The sequence below is a fragment of the Poecile atricapillus genome, chromosome 2 (assembly GCF_030490865.1).
Source record: "Poecile atricapillus isolate bPoeAtr1 chromosome 2, bPoeAtr1.hap1, whole genome shotgun sequence".
Lineage (NCBI taxonomy): Eukaryota > Metazoa > Chordata > Aves > Passeriformes > Paridae > Poecile > Poecile atricapillus.
This window is the reverse complement of record NC_081250.1, coordinates 78,591,573-78,610,318: the sequence shown is the minus strand read 5'-3', so window position 1 is coordinate 78,610,318 and position 18,746 is coordinate 78,591,573. Positions and strand designations below refer to the sequence as shown.

Genomic DNA, 18,746 nt, shown 5'->3' with positions numbered 1-18,746 from the left:
CGTGTTCAATTCTCTAACTTCTGTCCATTAGCTAATGCTTGTTTGTACTGAAAAGTTTTGTCTGTAGGTTACTTTTAACTGTGCAAACACACAATAGTTACTCATAGAGTACTTAGAACAAAACAATGTAAATGCTCTTTATCAGCAGTTTATAGAGCAGGTGTTTGGTGCAGTGGAGCAATGACTGATGTGGGAGGCAGAAGGGGTACTTCTGTGCTGCCCTGCATTCCCCCATCTTCGTGACTTGGCAGCTACATTTTTCTGGCCCTCAATGTAGCACAGCATCTGATAACTGTGTCTGTGCCTATAAAAACAAGTTCTGTTCTCAACATAACTTTTAAAGATTTCTTATTAAGCAGATAAACCTGTTTAAATTAGAAGTGGTTAACTGATAGTTTGGGCTGCTTCTTGAAGAACTGATTGTGATAGAAACAAAGAACATTGTCATGTCATTGGCAGAGCAGGAAGTTCAAAAAGATTTTATGTGTCAAAAATGATTTTTGGTTTGTTAGAACTACTCTTCAGTTGTCTGTCACATTAGTGTAAAAATAAGTGGTAGAGAGTTGTTTTGTCTTCTTGTCTTTTGCAGGAGCTGCTTACGTGCTGTGAAGAAGGTAAAGGTGAGATTAAGGATGGCCTAGAGGTGATGCTTAGTGTGCCAAAGCGAGCCAATGATGCCATGCACCTCAGTATGCTGGAAGGTAGGATTCAAACTTTCCAATTCGTTGTGTGCTGCAGATGAACTTTGTTTTGTGAACATCTTCTTTTCTCTGGGTTTGTATTTCTTGTACCATTTTGGCAGGGCTATATAAGATGCAAATTTATTTAGGAAAATTAATTATTTCAGACAGGTGGTACAGTTTTATTTATTTTTTAAGTGCTTTTAAGCACCTTGATCTATAGTTGTGCCACTGTAGATTAGAAGAACATGTAGGCTAATGAAGTATTCCACTACTCATCCAAAATGCAATAAGTGACTGATCAGATATGCTGGTTTTAGCTGCATTCTTTAACCAGTATCCTTAGCTTCTTTGTATGAGGCACGTAAGTTTATTATTGGTGATCTTGCTGATTTATGTATCAAATAATTATCTCCAAAAATTTTGTCTTTTTCACATCTGTTTGCTGCCTGTTCCATAACAGACTTCTGGTTGACATGAAATCTATCTTCTGGCAGTAAAATGTCAGCAAAAGCCAATTTAGCCCAAGCCCAAGCCAGCATAATCATCTTCATGGCAGACAGTGGAGGTTGGATGTAATGCATCTATGTGCTTAGAACAACTTGCTGCCAAAATCTGTTTTGCACTTGGCACATTATCATGTTATAATGGTGCAATCACACATTTAGTAATGAAAGTGTTTTTCTTGGGCATTTAAATTTTTTCAGAAAAAGCAGGGCCCTCTTACCCTTCAGTTGCTGAATAAACTTTTAAGTGCTTGTAGTCAATATGCCTTTTCTTCCCCTCTGCCTTCTGGTAGTAGCATGCAGCTTGTTGTGGAATTTCCAGTATTGTGCTAGTTACTGTAAAACTTGGTTTGACATGTGATCCTTGATCATATCAATTTTCCGAATCACCTCTGTTCCTTGATTTTAAGCAGTAAGGATGTTGGTCAGTTTACAGGATCAGTTCCAAATGCTTGTACAGGAGGTGTATAAAGTATAAAGGCTGACCAGCTTTGGTAATAATCTTTTAACACTGGGGATGTGACTCTGGAGAATATCCTAATCTTTTACATAAGTTAGTTTTACAGCAAAACATACATGCATTGTTGAGTCATCCCATGTTGGATACATATAGTGAGTGAGCACATTTCCTCTTTATGTCTCTGGAGAATTTTGAATGAACATCCTGGCGGAACTTTCCTCTGATCCTCTCCATACTGTTACCCTGTTCAGAACATGAGAACTGTCAAGCAGTATCTAAAATACATTTTGATACCACTCAGAAGGGTATGGTAGATAACAGTTTTTGTTATCCTCCAGCTCTAAAACTGTGTATTAAACTGAGAGAACATGGTACCATTAATGTGGAAGTAAATTGTTTGTATTCTCAATCTTAATCTTTTTTTTTCATTATGTCTCAATACAAGTGATCCAGCTGGTAATTACTGTGGATCAATTCTGATATGACCAATGACAGGCTGATTGTATGCTAACATCCCCAAGCTGCCATGTTTTTCCATCCCCAGCTGGAACACATTTCTGTGCTCATTGCCCACATGGTAGAGAAGGTGTACCTCCAGAAAAGGTGGCATTTGGGAACTTGCCACTCCCAGAAGAACCTGATGTGCTCTGTGTCTTTGGGAGTTGCTTACTTTCTACAGTGGCACAAAGCTCATAAGAGAAATCATTTTCAACACAGAAGAGGTTACCAGAAGCTGACAAGGACAGATTTGTCATTTGTGGGTAAAATACTGCCAGAAGAGTTGATTAAGTTCTTAACAGTTGGATGTCTAAATTTAGAAGTACATTTGAGCTGCAGTTACATTTAGTATATTGCAGTGTTAAAATCAAGTCTTGTTTTTAGTACTGTTTTCTTGGAATCTCATCTTTTGTAAGTTGTGTCAGGGAGAAAAAAATCATATCGTTTAATGAGCAGAAGCTGTGCTTTTTATGTTACTTGCATTACCAGCTTTTCATGGTGGATCTTTCACTGTTTTTAGGCTTTGATGAAAATATAGAATCTCAGGGAGAGCTCATCCTTCAAGAATCCTTCCAAGTGTGGGACCCAAAAACTCTGATTCGAAAGGGAAGAGAGAGGCACCTTTTCCTTTTTGAGATGTCCTTGGTTTTCAGTAAAGAAGTAAAGGACTCCAGCGGAAGGAGCAAGTACATTTACAAGAGCAAGCTGTTTGTAAGTATGGGAGAACAACTGATCATATTTACAAACCTATCTTGATTAGGCTTCAGCTAAGCTCAGGTGATTGAAGTGTGCTTGAAAAACTGGAACAACTATTACAGACCACTGAAAGAACAGCCTTGGAATGTATAGACTGAATCTGGCAACTTTAGTGCTTTGTCTTGCTTTTGAGGCAAAAGGATAGGCTCAAAGCAACTACTGAAGGGTACATGTCAGTCTTGGTGTGTCAGGTCAAATGAAAATCAATATTGGGCTGAACTGGTTTTGTCTTAATTGTGTGTTGATTGCAGATTCTTTAATGCTTATTTGTGTAAAGCAGAAGGATGGAAGGAGTTGATGAGCTGCCTTCATCTTTCTTGTTTACTACTGTTAAAGATTCATTTTAGTAGATATTCTACACCTACTTATTGGGGAAGGCAAAAATTTTGTTTTGGAAAAGTTAATTCCAGAATGTTTGCTGAGACCAGTAGTCTTACAGTAAAGTTCTTCAAACAGAATTATAGTACTTGTGGTCTACTGAAAGGATGTAAAGGTGGAAATGTTTTTCTTCCTATATTTCTTTCCCAAGGGAAAGAAAAAAGGTGGGGGGGGGGGGGGACCCCAAAACCTCCACTCTTGCTTTACTTATCTCTATCATGTATGCTTTACAAAATTCACATTCTTACTTTCCTATCTTGTTGGATGGCTTGGATGAGAGCAGTATTCACACCATATAAATTTAGGTAGCCAAGTGGCAAGACAGTCTCCTATGGCTTGCTCTGCATCTATTGAAGGCAAGATTAGCTTTTATACCAAATTGTTCAGAGCAAGTACTTGAAATTACTTCCCTTATCAGAATCACATTCTAGAAAACATTATTCTTCTATTGATCCTTTTGGAAGATATAACTAAGTCTAGCTGTTATAAATACTGAGTCTTTTCTCCGTGCTTCTGTTTATTTTCCTTCATTCATTCCCTTTTCCCACTTCTGTGTCCAAACTGGTAAAATGGGTTGGTGGAAAAAAACCTCTTTTTTTCCCTCTCTTTCTTTGCATATTCTGTCACTTCATTTCAAACACTTACTTTCCTCCCTGATACTGAATAGCTAGCAGGTAACACAGCTGCAGCTGTTTGCTGGTCACACCTTCCTTTGGTCCTCTTAAGAACCCAAAATAAAACAAGATGCTGGTGTATTGGAGAATATTAATAGCTGTCAAGGGATTATGTGGGAGAGGCAACAGAACTTAAAAATCAGTCCTGTAAAATTGTCATGTCAGTTCCTCTGGCAGGAATTTAGTAATGGCCTTAGGTCTTAGAGAAGCTGATGGAAGTCTTGAAGACTCTCATTGTACCTCAGTTTTAAAATACAAGGATTCTTTTTGTTGTCATATTCTATGTGGCAAAATATCCTGTAGTGCAGCTTCCTATTATAGCAGCCCTTATAGTTTGATCTTTAAAAAAGGCATGTGTTGAAAGCATGCATGTTGATTTAATCTAAAGATCTTTTTTGTATGCTATCCTGTGACTTCTGGAAGGTAGCTTTACAAAAATGAGGTCCTTCACTTTTCTTCGGGCATGATGACCATCAGGGTTTCCCCAGCACAGGATACTCAATGGCATGAAATAGATATGGATATAGATAGATATAGACATATAAATGGCAGCATAGATAAGGAATTCCTTTTGCAAGAAATTAAGTGTCCCAGAGAAGATGCCTAAGGAGAACTGTGGGAAAAAAGGCAAGCAGGTATTACTTTGACAGAACACTCTCCTAGTCACCAGTAACTAGCCGTTTGGGAGCTTCCTCACCTCTGTGCAGTTTCCATGCATCCAGTACTCCACAATAATTTCTGTTCTGGGAGCTCGCCCTGGAGAGCCACAGGCAGACTTTTAGCCTTGCCAGTGTCCTTTGCAGAGAGCCTTGTTGCTCAACTGCCTATTGGGCAAAGACAGTTGTGTGTGGAAGGGTAGATGTTGGAATGGGATTATTTTGGAAGAAAATAAACCAAAAAAGCTTTCACTCACCAAAACAACAAAAAACCAAAAACCAACAAGTTGGCATCCAAGTGAGACAAGAAAAAAAAGTACCTTGACTCTGGTATTAGGTATCCAACATCTGTGTGTTGAGGTGTGTATGTGCTAATGATGATGTGTATGAGGGGAAAAATACAGCTTTTAATCATTTGAGAATACTTAGCAGCTGTTGGGGAGTAAAGTTCCTTTTAGTTTGAGCTGTATTTGTTAGTTTGTAAATTTTTTTGGGACAGATCCTGTATGAATTGTTTAAAGTGGAAGCCAATTCACATGAGTGAGATTGTTCCAGTCAGAAAGTGAAAACATTTTGGATCATCATTAGCTAGTAAGACATTAGAACATTCCTAAAGACTCATTGTTCATGTAGTCATCTCACAAAGTTCTCCAGGGAAACTGTGTTTCTGAATTATTTCATCTGTTTCAGAGGGAAGGAAACACACTAGGAAAGGCTCATTTAACAGAAAAGAAACCAGAGTTTTAGAAGATATCAAGAGAATTCATAAGCATATCTTATCTGAGAGAAAGCATAAAAAAATCAGTAAACAGTAAGTGTTCTCCAATGGAAGTGAACAGGGAGAGAAGCCAAAACTTACTTTTTGCCAAGCATCTTCTTTGGAGTGATAAGGCTTTTACTGTCAAGTCCAAAAACTAAAATAAGCAATTTGGTATTCAGATTGTAAGTGTTGTTGTTTATTTTCACTTTATAGAAAAGACTGTTAAGCTTGCAGTTCTTCCTGTTTTGAAGAGACCTCACCACTGTCACCAGAGTAGAGGATTCTCTCTAGCATATGAGTTAGCCTTAAGCTTCTGAAAATCTCTTTAAATAGTGGTGCTCAATTTTGTACATTATTAGCATGCCTTTGTGGCTTCTGAGAAAAAATGCTGTGTGGTCCTAACAATTTTTTCTTAATTCCAGACTTCTGAACTGGGTGTCACAGAACATGTAGAAGGAGACCCCTGCAAATTTGCTTTATGGGTTGGAAGGACACCAACTTCAGATAACAAAATTGTTCTCAAGGTAATTTTAGCAGATGTGCTTTTTGTCTATAGCAAGTCTTGTAGTTGTTGTTATTTGTTGGGAAAGCAAGGAGTGACTTCCTGCTTTGAGAGAGACAACTGCTGACAGGTAATTTTCTTTGTGTTTGGAGAGGTGGTGGTGAACATCTATCTAACTCATATGGCCTGACAGCAGAGGGGAATCTTTGTAGCTTACTGAAGGATTAGACAAACCTGCTTTCACAAATCATAGTAGGGAGAGGTTTGATCTCATAGACTTCCATAAGCTTGAAGACTTCAGGATTTAGCTGACAGGGAGCTGGTGCCACAAAGAAATGATAGCATCAGTGTTACCTTTCACACTCAGGTCATTGCTGCTTGCTGGTGATGCTGTTTTCAATGACCCATATTTCTATGCAGAAAACAAACACTGCAAAAGGCTTTCATCTTTTTATGTGGGCTACTAGTTTTTCTGAAGCTACTTGCCTTTGGGTTAAAGTGCATGTAATGACTATAAATTTTGTGTCTGGGCAGGTTACAGGTGTCTGTAGTGCTCTTTGCCTAGCTAGAAAAATGGCTAAATCAATGTTTTCTGTGATTATGGTATGTAACCTGGGACTCCTCAACTGAAGAAGCTGTTTTGTAATACCATAAGCAGCTAATGGGTAATTTGGCGTATTTTGAGGAGCTCTGTTGAGCTGAAACAAAGTTCATCTTCTCATTTATAGGTTAATACACCTACTATTAAACTTGTTAGTGACTTCACATATATTCATAGTGTATATTCAATAATGTCACTTAAAAATGGCCTCTCCAATTTACACATCAATACTCAAATTAGTATCTTTTCCTTGTGAATTACAGGCTAACAAAAGCTTACATTAGCTTCCTAGCAGCAAAGAATGCAAGAAAATTAAATGTAACATTAACACATACTGCATTTTCTTTTAGCATTAGTATTCCCATAATTTCACAGACAGTGCTTTGCAGTCTGAAATGATCTTCCCAGGACAGAGCAGAATAAGAGGTTTTAATTAAGGACTCTCTACATAGGATCACTTTAAGGTGTTTCTGTTCTGTGCTTTACTTAGTGCATAGGATATTTAGAAAACTTCTATGATACATCGAGCTCTTCAACAGTTTTATGGACTTTGTTTGTTTGATTTTGAAAGCTAGAAACAAGCACTTCCTTACCTCATTAATATTAGAGGTAAATTCCATGCAAAACTAAATAAAAGATTTTTTAAAAGGTCATGTTTAGCTTCTTTTCCTAAATATTTTGGTTTGTAAAAGAAAACAAAATTCTTTTTCCTACCTGTCCATCTGTTCCTACAATTCTCTTTATCCCTTTAGAGTTCTTCGTTATTATATATTTATAATATATTAAATATTTATAATATATTTGAAGCCAGTTATTTCAGGAGACAGAAATTAAGAGAAATAGTATATAATTAAGGAAATTATCCATAATAATTTCTTTAGATCTGCAATAATATTTATGTGTAGTAGCATTTCAGGTGCAGTGTTAAATTGGACTAAGCAATCAGACTACAAATCGGACACGTGGACATCAAGTAATTTCTGGAGTATTTAAAAAATAGATATGTTGCAGGCAATAATTAAAATACAATCCCTAAATTAGCTTTCTTCCTCAAGATTCGTATCAAAAAGTGGGAAGAGTATGGAAATATGAACACATGAACTGTGTTGACAAAGTGTATGTGTAACAGGAAAAGTTAACTTTTTTGCCAGTATTAGTAGATTATTATTAATTCAAGTTATAGTTGACCTAAAATGTAGGGTAAGTTTAAAATACCAGTATTCAAGGTGTCATTACTGGATTTCTCCACCCTGCCTCACATGAGATGCATACAGGGCTTTAGTCTTCAAGTTACATAAGTAAACTCTGAATTAAGGTTAAAATATTTTTTTAATTACTAATATTAATAATGTTTAGAGGTGTAAAGTAGTGTTGGTGATTCAAAATTAAGACAGCTAGAATTTTCTTTTCTCTGTTCAGGTTTTCAGAAGTTTTTCACAAAGTCATTCTTTATGCATTCCTCTTTGTGTTTATTAGCTGACTGTATGTGTGGATCTACTCAGCCATAATGGTCCATTGTGGGGGTTTTTTTTCTTTTGCATATCAAAGGCATCCAGTATAGAGAATAAACAGGACTGGATCAAGCACATCCGGGAAGTGATACAAGAAAGAACTATTCATCTGAAAGGAGCACTGAAAGAGCCCATCCACATTCCCAAAACTGCACCAACAACAAAACAGAAAGGAAGAAGGTAAGTATTATTTCAAATAATCAGAGGTCTCTAAGTACACAACAGTGCTCTTTCCTCTGTAGTGTTGAATTTTGATGACTTTCAGAGAACTGGACAAAAGCAAGAGTCATTTTGTCCAGCTTTATCTTATCATTAATTTACAGTTTCCTGAAGTGCTGAATTTGTTGAGATTTCCGCTCTGAACAGTCCCTGACGCAAGTCTCTGACTTGTGTAAATGAGCCATTACAGAAGGGATTTGGAACTGCAATACAGGATAGCTGTACATTTTAGATTTTTGCAATTCTGCATGGGTTACTCAGGTCCTTGGTTTTGCTTTTATGAAGCTTGAAATGTGTGGTCACATGTCCTCCTTGCTAGCTGTGGTTACGTTACTGTGCAAGGTTGTTGCCATATTTCTGGCTCACCAGTTGTTGCCTTAATTCTAAGTGATGTATATCTTGCAAATGAACCTCTTCTCTCTCCTCAGCAGAGAGCAGAGTACTGAGTATTTTATTCTTGCATCAGTTAATTTGGTGTCTGTTGCCACACTAGGAGTGTCTCACTTCTTTAACTAACATGTTAGAAACACAGTACTACTCTCGTAATGAACACTGAATTCTTTGCAGAGATGGCGAGGACCTGGACAGTCAGGGAGATGGCAGCAGCCAGCCTGATACTATTTCAATTGCCTCACGAACCTCCCAGAACACACTAGACAGTGATAAGGTAAGTTTCCCAGTCATTGCTTTGTGCTGAGAGCAAATTATTTGTCCCTTAGTGTGATACTAAGCACCAAGCTTAGTCCTTAGTATCTTCAGAGAAGAGGTGTGGAAATACTCAGTCTCTTAAAAATAGCTGTCTGCAATAGAGAAAATACCTTGATACCATGGGAGAGCAGGAGTGATTGTTTAAGTCTAATAGGTCATGCAGAGATTATTTATGTGCCAATCTGAAACCATTTTGGTCCCCTCTGTTCTGCAGTTTGCTCAAAGATTTGACCCAGTTTAAAATGAAAGTTTTATTTTCCATAAAATTTGATAGCGATGCACAGAATTTTTCTTGATCTTAATCTCAGCCCTCCTTAAAGCATACCATCTGCTTTTCGTCTTGGCTTGAGACTGGTGATTTCCACAGAGTTACTGTTGTAAAGGAAAAGAACTCTCCTGTGTTTATGGGTTAGAGAGTAGGTGTTCACTTCCTCCATGAAAGCTGATGGAATCGTCCAGAAGTGACCCAAAAACTGTCATTTCGTACTAGTGCTGGTCTTTCCTTTCCTCCATCTCTGCCTATAGATTCTGGCTGAGTTAAACCATAAGGATACACAGCCAGAGTTTCCCCCGGGTGGAAGAAAGATAAGTGTTAAAAGAATAAAAATTTTTTGGAAATGTGTGTTACTTGGAATTGAAGCAAGATTTTTGGCAAGTGAGAGGTGTTACGATCCTGGAGAGATGGATAGTAAAAGTATATCGAACAGAAGAATGAATTAAAACACTGAAGATTCCTAGCAAATTACTTTAAAGTTTGGTTAGGGATTTCTGGTCTATTACCTCATTGCATAAAATTGTTCTGATGATTCATTCAAACTATGCAGATAAATAACCAGTATTCTTCAGTGTAGTTAAGTGAATAGGTTCTCAGAATAATATTTTGACTATTCCCATCATCACCTAAACTCAGTGAGTTTCCTCTATTTTCACATGTCACTCAAACGCTATAGTTTGATTTTTCCATGTAGAGAAGCAGACAGGAGGAGGGAAATACTAGGTGCTTAGGTTGCTCTAATACCTATATATACATATTTGATATATGTTTTATACCAAAATAGCCCATGTTTTGACTTTGTGCATTTGGTCTGAGGTTGGTCTGTAGTTTGGGTAGTGACTTTTTCTAAAGATACCTGTGAGAAAAACAGAGGAAGAAGAAATCTTCCGATGACTTTTGTTTTGCTGTCTTATTCCTACCATTATTAGATAACTGTTTAGGGATTTAAAAACATTGAGTTTTGTATGCTAGCAAACGGTTCTTAAAAGAAGAGTTTAGGTAACCTGTGACACTCAGAAGCAAGACATGCTGTCTGTGATTTCCTTGGTTGTTGGCTGAGACGTCAAGCTATGTGCATTCAGGTTGGGGGGTGATGCAGTCCATCCCTGCCATGCAGAGCCATCGCCCTTCTGCACTTGTTTGTGATGCACTGTTTGCCAGAGTGACTAGCAGGGTTGTCTCCTGATGCTTTTCACAGTAACATTTCATGCATCATGTGAGAATTGCTGAGAAAGGTGGCCAAGTAGAATGCCCTCAGGATTGTTTTCCAGTCTGACATGAGGAGGAGTCTTACCAACAACCTGTTCAACAGGAGTTATTAGTTAAAAGAAGGAGGAATGGAAAAGGAAGGAGAAATGGAGAACACTTTTCAGTATTTTCCTGACAAATGTTAAGTGTAATTGGTGACTTTAGTGTTGTTTTTAAAGTTTTTTTGAGATCTTGCATTTGTGCATAAAATTTTTGTTAGACTTTTCTTTGCCAAGAAAAACAAGCATGACTTCCTGGAAGTTACTTGCGCCATGTGTTATATGTCCAAGGAAGGAACTTATAATTGTGCACTTCTAAAAAGTGCGTGAATTAGCAGTGTCACTTTATTTAATGTTTCTGTCGTATGTTTTGGTTTGCTAAATACATTGAGAAAACCTTTAATCTGTTTAAAAATACAAAATAAAAATTATTAAGGAGCAGTAACAGGAAGGTGGCCAGTGTAATCTGCAGGGTGTCTTAACACCATTGCCAAGTCTGAAATAATCTCTCACTTTGGATGTCAAAAGTTCATTAGCTGCAGTCGACTTGGTGTTTAAAATCAACTCTTTTTTCTTAGCCTAGAAGCTTGAAGTGTGTGTGGCTGTCTTACAGAAACGGAGTAAAACAGTTGTACAGATTTAAAGTGCTGTTGATGTGGTTAGCCAGAGGAAGCAGTGGAACTCCTTGGTCCAATTTGGAGCATGTAGCTAACTGAGATGGGATTCCAAATCAAGAAACATTAAAAATATCAAGCAATTAAAAAGAGTAATAATTAAGTAGTAGAAGTGTTTAGTGCTATTCTACTTATTAAGCTCTTGCTGAACATTTTTCTATTCACGTGTATCTATTATTGAGGTTGAGAAAAGACAGAAAATATCAAACATGTTATATTAATCAACAGCTAAGTAAAACCATTCTTTTACTTCCTCCAATTATATATTCAGACAGTTCATTATTTTAAAATAAATGTTTTGGTTAGAAGTGCTAAACTGTTATACAGGAAGTATTTCAAGAATGAAGTCCTTTATCCAAATGTCAATATTCTTTCTCACCTCCTCAGAGATACATTTTGAAAGAGCTGAAAATCTTTAACCTTGATAGTAAGTGGTTGAATATTGTCCAGAAAAACTTCTTTCCTTGCATCCTGTTTTTTGACATAATTGGAATTGCCATAACAACAGAGAATAATTTCATTATTAGTGTTTTTCTTCTCCACCCTTGCTTTTTAGGCTAAAATTTTAACTTTTGATTGTTGGCTCCACTGTTGCAATGCTGCTTTTCAGTAATGACTGGGATGATGCAATAGACCATATGTTTATAAAGCTCATATTGACATCCTTCCCAGCTTCATGTCATCTGAAAACAGTGTTGGAAGGCAGAATTAGAATTCAGAATAATTTTGGCAATGAGAAAAATTAACTGGCAAAGTACTGTGCAATTTAATAGGAACACATTTGAGCTTATATGAATAGGTGGAAATAGTTAAATACTAGGGAAAACAGTGAGAATCTTGAAGAGTTTTTGAGCGGATGATTGAGAAGCTACAGAGGCTCACAAGTTGTTTATTATTTAGCTGTGTGATGCATCTGGGAGGGCAAGGAAAGCAGCAATATATTGCCTTGTAGAAATGCAATGTTGAGGACACAAAGGCCTCATTCTTTACTCAGAACTCGTAAGGCCTGCATTAGATACTGCATCCGGTTTTGAGTACAGAATTTTGGAAAACCAGTGGTCCACTGGAAGATTTCTGAGGGAAAGAAGAAAAAGATTGATTAGAAGTCTACTAAACCTAGTTTACAGGACAAGGGAAAGAATTGGAGCTAACAAGTCTAAAAGGAAAAAAAAAAGGAGGAAGAACTTTAGGTCTTCAAGTGGGAAAAAAGGCTACCACAGAGAGCTACTAAACAGTCTTTTACCTATATTTTAAGTGGGTGTGATGAAATCAAAGGACTTGTTTTAAAAAAAGATTGCAATAATACTTTTTATTGGTATGAAAATGTGAAATCCTAGAGCAGAGTAATTGTGAAGGGTGGGGAATCTTGATAACATGTTCTTTGGGAACAGTTTGGATAAATGTTAAGGATTCACACAGATGTGGTTGATCATGCTCTAGAGGAAGGGAATGAAAGGGGCTATGTAGTTTAAGATCCCTTTCTGGCCTTTTTTTATTTTCATGGGGTATATCTTCATATTGCAAGACGTGCTAATAAATACTTCCATCAATAGCACTGGCCCATCCTGAAGCATTGGAAGGGATAATGGAATCTGGATTGAAATACAGAATTTTTGAGAGAGAGATTTCTAGTCCATCAAAGCATCTCAGTTTTCTGATGGGTGCTCTTACTGTACCCTTCTCAGTAAATATTTTGCCCTTCACCTTTCACAGCATTCCTTCATTCACGTTGTGTAGATGTGTAGCCAGCATTTTAGGTGGCTAACAGATAAAAGATATTCTTTGACCATTCATTTGGCCTTTCATCAGCCTCATCTGATTTTTAACATTGTCTTTTGAACTTGATCCAGTGCATAGGAAATTAAATAGGGAGGCAGAAGAAAACAATGTAGGTCTGATAGGTTTTTTTTCATGTTTCTATTCAGTGATCGGGTGGAAACATGAAATAATTCAAACTAGTATATTGGTATCTGAGAACCTGAGAGGCTTTTAGAAGAAGAGCTGTCATAGATTGCTATCCTAAGTAGTAGGAATCATGCTAGCTGCTGTGGGTGGTCAGTAAAACAATATTTTATTTTTAAGAAATTGTCTTTTGTGCCCAGCTGGTAACACTTTGTATTACTGTCTCTGGGAAGTTGTATTTCATTTTCATGCTTCTTTAAGCTTGTGTGTAGTTCTTTGAAAAACAGAAAAAGGACTGAAGCAGCAGGAGACAACCAAGTATTTAGTTCTGCCAACTGTGTCTCTGGAAGAGAAAAGGCTCCAATCAGTAGAAAAGAATGTTAGTAAAAAAGCAGACATGGCTCTGAGTAGGCACCTCTTTTTGGAGTCAGAAACCAAGTCTGGACAGCTACCTGGTCAAAACAAAGCTCTTTATTTGAGGCAGAACTTTTGTGCTGTCCCATTTCCTTTCTCGCAGTGTCGTTGTTTCCATTTTAAAAGAGGATTAAAGATTTTCATGCTTGAAATAATTGAGAAATCTTGTTAGTTTCTCTTTGCTTTCCTTTCTTCTTAATGTAAAATTACCATGGAAAATTAAATTTCATTTGGAGTCCTGAGAGGATGTTACATGGCCTGACATAAAGGCTCTTGAATATCTGGTCAGTTATGATGTTTGCAGGTAGTGGTGGCAGATGGATTTACTGTGGTGTCTCTGACTACAGCAAACCTATGCTAAGAATGTACTCAGCCAGTGAGTGTTCAAGTGTTTGTGTTATTTGGTTTTTTCTTCCTCTCTACAAGCAACAGTGACGAAAAGGCACCAGAGAGGTGAACATGGATGGTTAACATTCATTTCAGCAACTGCGAGGCACTGTGTCCCATGATAAGCTGTTTAATTAAACCTTGCACATTTTTTAATCTGCAGTTTTGTTTTTGTCTGGCTTTTGTTTCTCATCTTGTCTGTGTCTCTCCAGTTTCAATGTTTCAGACACAGTATCATTTATTTTTATCATGCATGATTAATTCAGTTTACATAAAAGGTTTCTTGAGACGGATGGATAAAGTATATAAAGCCTTTGTTCAGCCTAAATTTGGATTTTGGTGGTTTGGTGGTTTCCCTTCAGTGCAAGTCAGTCTCCCAGTTTCTGCTGTGCCTCTCGCTCTTCCCTACAGCTAGCTTGGAGAGCCTTGCCAAAGCTGTCCAACAACAGCTGTTGAGCAACACGCTTAATCACAGACACTCCCTGCTGTCCAACTGCATTTAATTAGTGTGAAAGATGAAACTGCTTTCAGAAAGTGTGTTAGGGAGAGAAATCGAGCAACGAAACAAAGAGGAAGGAAGTGTTTCCTAACCACTACTGCAGTAGGCAGAAAGAAGGAAGTCAACCCAAAGGAAGGGAAAATTGGTAAATAATAATTTTCTTTGTCTTAGCAGTAGTGGAAAAGTTCTGCACTAAGTTCTATGTGACAGCATAGGTGCATGTTTGAGGATGGTGTGGATGTAACAACCCTGAGCAAGAAGTGTCTTACATACTATACTGAGTGTGAATGAGTATTGAATTTCAGTGGAATACTGGCCAGCTAGAATATCTGATTACCACATTGTCTGAAAAACTAGGAATTTTGTGTACTTCGGCCATCTAACATGGCCACTGACAGCCTTAATTTATTTTTTCCTTTAGCTTAATATTATATAAAATACTTAGAAAACATAAAATCCGAGATCCTACTTTTTTTGTTTTATTAGGGGAAGGAGAAGAGCAACAATATTACCAAAACATGGGGCCATTGCACCAGTCCCAAAAAACACACCTTAATCTCTACTTGTAGGAAGTGAAGAATCAGGAAAACAGAGCACCAAAGATATGCTCCTGTAGGTATTTAGGAGGAAATATAAGGACGAGGTGTAGTTTCTGGAAAGTGTCAGCTTGTTACTGTGCTTGCTTTGGATGGAGTATGGACTCCTGAGAAAAATTTGGTCTGCCCTGGACACCTTGTGCAGTCATACTTCATCAGCTTTTTTTTTTTTAGTTCCCATCAGGCATACAGATGGTTTAAATTGTTTCTGAGTTGGTCTGACAAAGGCTGTAACATAAATCAATACCAGAAAACAAGGGAAAACTCTTTACTTTTTCCCCTTTGCATAGCTTTGCATGGACTAAAAAAGGGAGTGTAAGGGAACAGGAAACATTTTAATGAGGGAGGAGGTAACATGCTTTGAAGATGTACCCCCCCTGTAATTTGTGTATTGGGGCTGTCCAAAGAGACAGGGTAGAAGCAATGTGATTTAATTTTTAGCCTGTATCTAAACAGGTACAACCTGATTTATCGTCCTTAAATACTAGATGTATGAGGGTTTTCTGCCCTTCTTGGCCCCAGCATTCCCTCAAGAAAACTTCTGCTCCTTTGTAAGCACACACAAGCAATGCTAGCCAGTGAGATTAGCAGGCAGATAGCAAGTGAAAGCTCTGGAGCCCATCTGCTAGGAGTTATTTTCTGTCATTTGTTGCAGACTTGAGGAAGAGAAGGTTGGAATTGTCCTTTGATTCTTACTGGGATTTTGCTGGTTTTGTTATTTGCTCTGAAATTCTTGCTTGAAAACAAATAGCATTTTCCTAGAAAAGTTTCTGTCCAGTGTTTCCATTCCAGGCTTGTAACAAAAACTAATAAATAAGAAACAATGCAGTCTCTTATCTCCTATTTCTGAAGCTCATGGGATGTAGCTGGCAGCCATGAAACAGTCAAAAGCAACGTGGCAGGATCTGTGCAGTGTGTTGGTGTGGCACTTGCTTCTAGACGTGATGCAGCTGGAGCTCTCACAGGGTGTTGGTCCTCCTTTGTCAGTGTAGAGATTGCAAGAATTGCAAGATGACCTCACTGAGCTGAAGGAGTTTACTGGCTTGGTTCAAAATTATTGGATGCACAGAGGTTGAATACCAGCTGAGATCTGGTATGAATGCTGCATTGAAGCAGCCAGAGCTACAGAAATGCTTACACGTGAAAAACTGAAGTAGCCTGGAATGCTCTTGCCATAAGGAAGAAGGAATTCTAGGACTCCTTGCTTATGTTGGATGGGTGCTTTGGCAGTAAGCAATCTTGGGAATTTGCAAAGTTCTGATAATAATTTTCATTTCACATCAAAGCAGATGAAACAATCAAAGAGAGGAAACTAAAGCTTAGGCAAAGTTATTCTAATGAAGTGTTTTGAAGAGAGGGAGGAAAACCCTAAGCTTGCATGCTTTTAATTCTAGTTTGTGCAGTTTTATTTGGGGCAACCAACAAAAATGTGAAAGTTGTGAGCCCATGCGAATTTTCTATTAAACATTTAAGTATCTGGGAATGTTTTGTGAAGAATTTTCTGCTTTCACAATTGTGTGCGGTGTGTTGGGTGATTTTGTGACCTGTGTGTGTAAACTGTGAGTAGGGTGGGAATAAGGGAGTAAGTTAATTTGAAAAAACTACGTCTTTCTGGAATTTGAAAGATGGCAAAGCTCATGAGTGACTGTATTTAGTAATATCTGACCTTTTTTTTTGCTAATTATCACACATAAAATATATTCAGAAGCGACTGCTACTTCAGCTTTTGGGATAAGGAGCAGTCTAGCAAGAAAAGCTGCTTAAATCCTCCGCCCAGCACTGTCACAACCAGTGTGCTTTGAACAATAGGCAGAGACAAGCAGAGTTAGAAATCTGTTCTAAAACACCAGAACTGCCTGATTTTGAAATGCTCTCTTCTTGAAGTGGAAAGTCCCAGAAGCCTGATATCTCATCCAAATTACAAATCCTGCCAGGAGTCCTAAATAGGTAACGGTGCGTGACGGATGGTTTGATAACGAGCGTTCATCTGGCTTCTCCTTGTTTTCTCCCCCCACAGTTGTCTGGTGGGTGCGAGCTGACGGTGGTGATCCACGACTTCACCGCCTGCAATAGTAACGAGCTGACAATCCGCCGTGGGCAGACGGTGGAGGTCCTGGAGAGGCCCCATGACAAACCCGACTGGTGTCTGGTCCGAACCACAGATCGGTCCCCAGCTGCGGAAGGCCTGGTCCCCTGCGGGTCCCTCTGCATCGCCCATTCCCGCAGCAGCATGGAGATGGAGGGCATTTTTAACCACAAAGGTAAGGAATGATGGGCACAAGGTCTAGACATCAGCAGTGTGAGTTTTGGGTAATGGAGTGTACTGTGCAGCTTTGGCGTTCCTGCACTGCCTTGTTTTCAGCAACCACGCTGTCTTTTCCAAGAATAAGCAGTTTGCGGTTCTCAGCATTAAGGAAAGATGTGGCTGAAGATAGGGAAGAGGTTTAAGCAAATTATATCATGGTCAAGAGTTATACATCATATTAGATCAAACTGCAGTGATAGGAAAATCTGCACCTCTGAGAAGTGCTGAAAGTCAGGAAGGAAGAAAATGTCTGGTGTAGATTATCAGTGTTTTCTGAGAAACCCTGCAGTAAGAAGTCAGGAAGGTTTAGCGATGGAAAATGTAAATACACTCATCCATATGCCCTGGCACAGAAATTGTTCATTTCGACTTCTGTATTTTACTTAACTGAGGTTTTCAGAGTAGCACTGGCACACTTTTTCCCAGAGCATCTCAGAAATCTTACTTTGGTTTTTTTGCAGATGCATGAAAGAATATTTACCTGAAGGGTGCAAGAAAGATCTAGGATTTTAGTGTGCTGTAATCTTTTGACTCTGTAAACTATCTGAGCTGAAAGAGTAGATTGTTATTAGAGAAAATGCTTGTTTGCCTCATTGAGGCTTGAGTGAGCATTTGCCTGCTTGAGTTAGCAGGCTGTGAACAGAAAGAAATGTAAACTTAATTAAAAAAAAAGGAGGGAAAACACCAGAAAAATAGTTCATTAGAAGGCATTTCATCCCATGCAGTGGGAAAAGATGCATTTCAAAGAGTTTGTTATTGCAGGTAATAAGATTAGCAGACAAGTGATGTTGGGGAAAATTTGTCTTCCAAAACACAAAATTCTGTTTTTGGAAAGTTTTTCATAAATGTAACCACAATTTTTTTAATTATTCAGTCCATTCCAGCTATTACAATTTTTCCCATTTTTTTTTTTTAAGACACTCTAAATATGCTTGACTAAAGCAGGGGTGAGACTGTGTTTCTTACATCAGGGGCAGGCACAGCAGGAACTTCCTGAATGCAGGGTGATTAGGGGCTGGGGGAGAGTTTGAAGGCTTGAGCTGTATAGTTGTAGTACTCTTTTTTCATTTTGTATCCTACAATAATTTGGATAGGGAAAGCTTGCAGGTGTTCTGATGATAAAATTGGAAAACGTAGTTGGGTAACACTAAAACTTGTATTCTTGGACTAAGGGGTGAAAAAGCTGGGGTTTTTTTAACAGCACTCACAGAACTGATAAATTCAATTTCCTTTGGAGCTTAGGGACTTCACCTTTGAATGCAAAGAATTTTATTAGGAGAGGCAGAGAGTACTGGACTATATATATACACACATATGCACATAATATGAAATACCTTGAGCCTGTCAGAATCCCGAGGGACAGACAGAGCTGGTTTTGTAGTTGAGAAGTTGCTTTCATTAATCAAACCAGTGGACATGACCAGTATTACTTTTTTCTTCTTTAGAATTTGTTTAGGGAAAATGGGGCACAGCCTTTCAAGGATACTTTGCTTTGTTTAACATGGCGCTTTGAAGTAAAGAGCATTGATTAATTATATT

General features: G+C 38.1%; 1 protein-coding gene across 2 annotated transcripts in view; it reads left to right on the top strand.

The window, feature by feature from the left end:
• The window catches only part of TRIO (trio Rho guanine nucleotide exchange factor), a 244,569-nt gene that overhangs the window by 159,851 nt on the left and 65,972 nt on the right, over nucleotides 1-18,746 (top strand). For both annotated transcript variants that reach the window (XM_058830459.1, XM_058830460.1), the window contains exons 29-34: nucleotides 590-701; nucleotides 2,665-2,855; nucleotides 5,791-5,892; nucleotides 8,020-8,162; nucleotides 8,769-8,868; nucleotides 16,920-17,163. In XM_058830459.1, coding sequence (XP_058686442.1) covers nucleotides 590-701; nucleotides 2,665-2,855; nucleotides 5,791-5,892; nucleotides 8,020-8,162; nucleotides 8,769-8,868; nucleotides 16,920-17,163 — 892 coding nt within the window. The remainder of the gene's footprint in view (nucleotides 1-589; nucleotides 702-2,664; nucleotides 2,856-5,790; nucleotides 5,893-8,019; nucleotides 8,163-8,768; nucleotides 8,869-16,919; nucleotides 17,164-18,746) is intronic.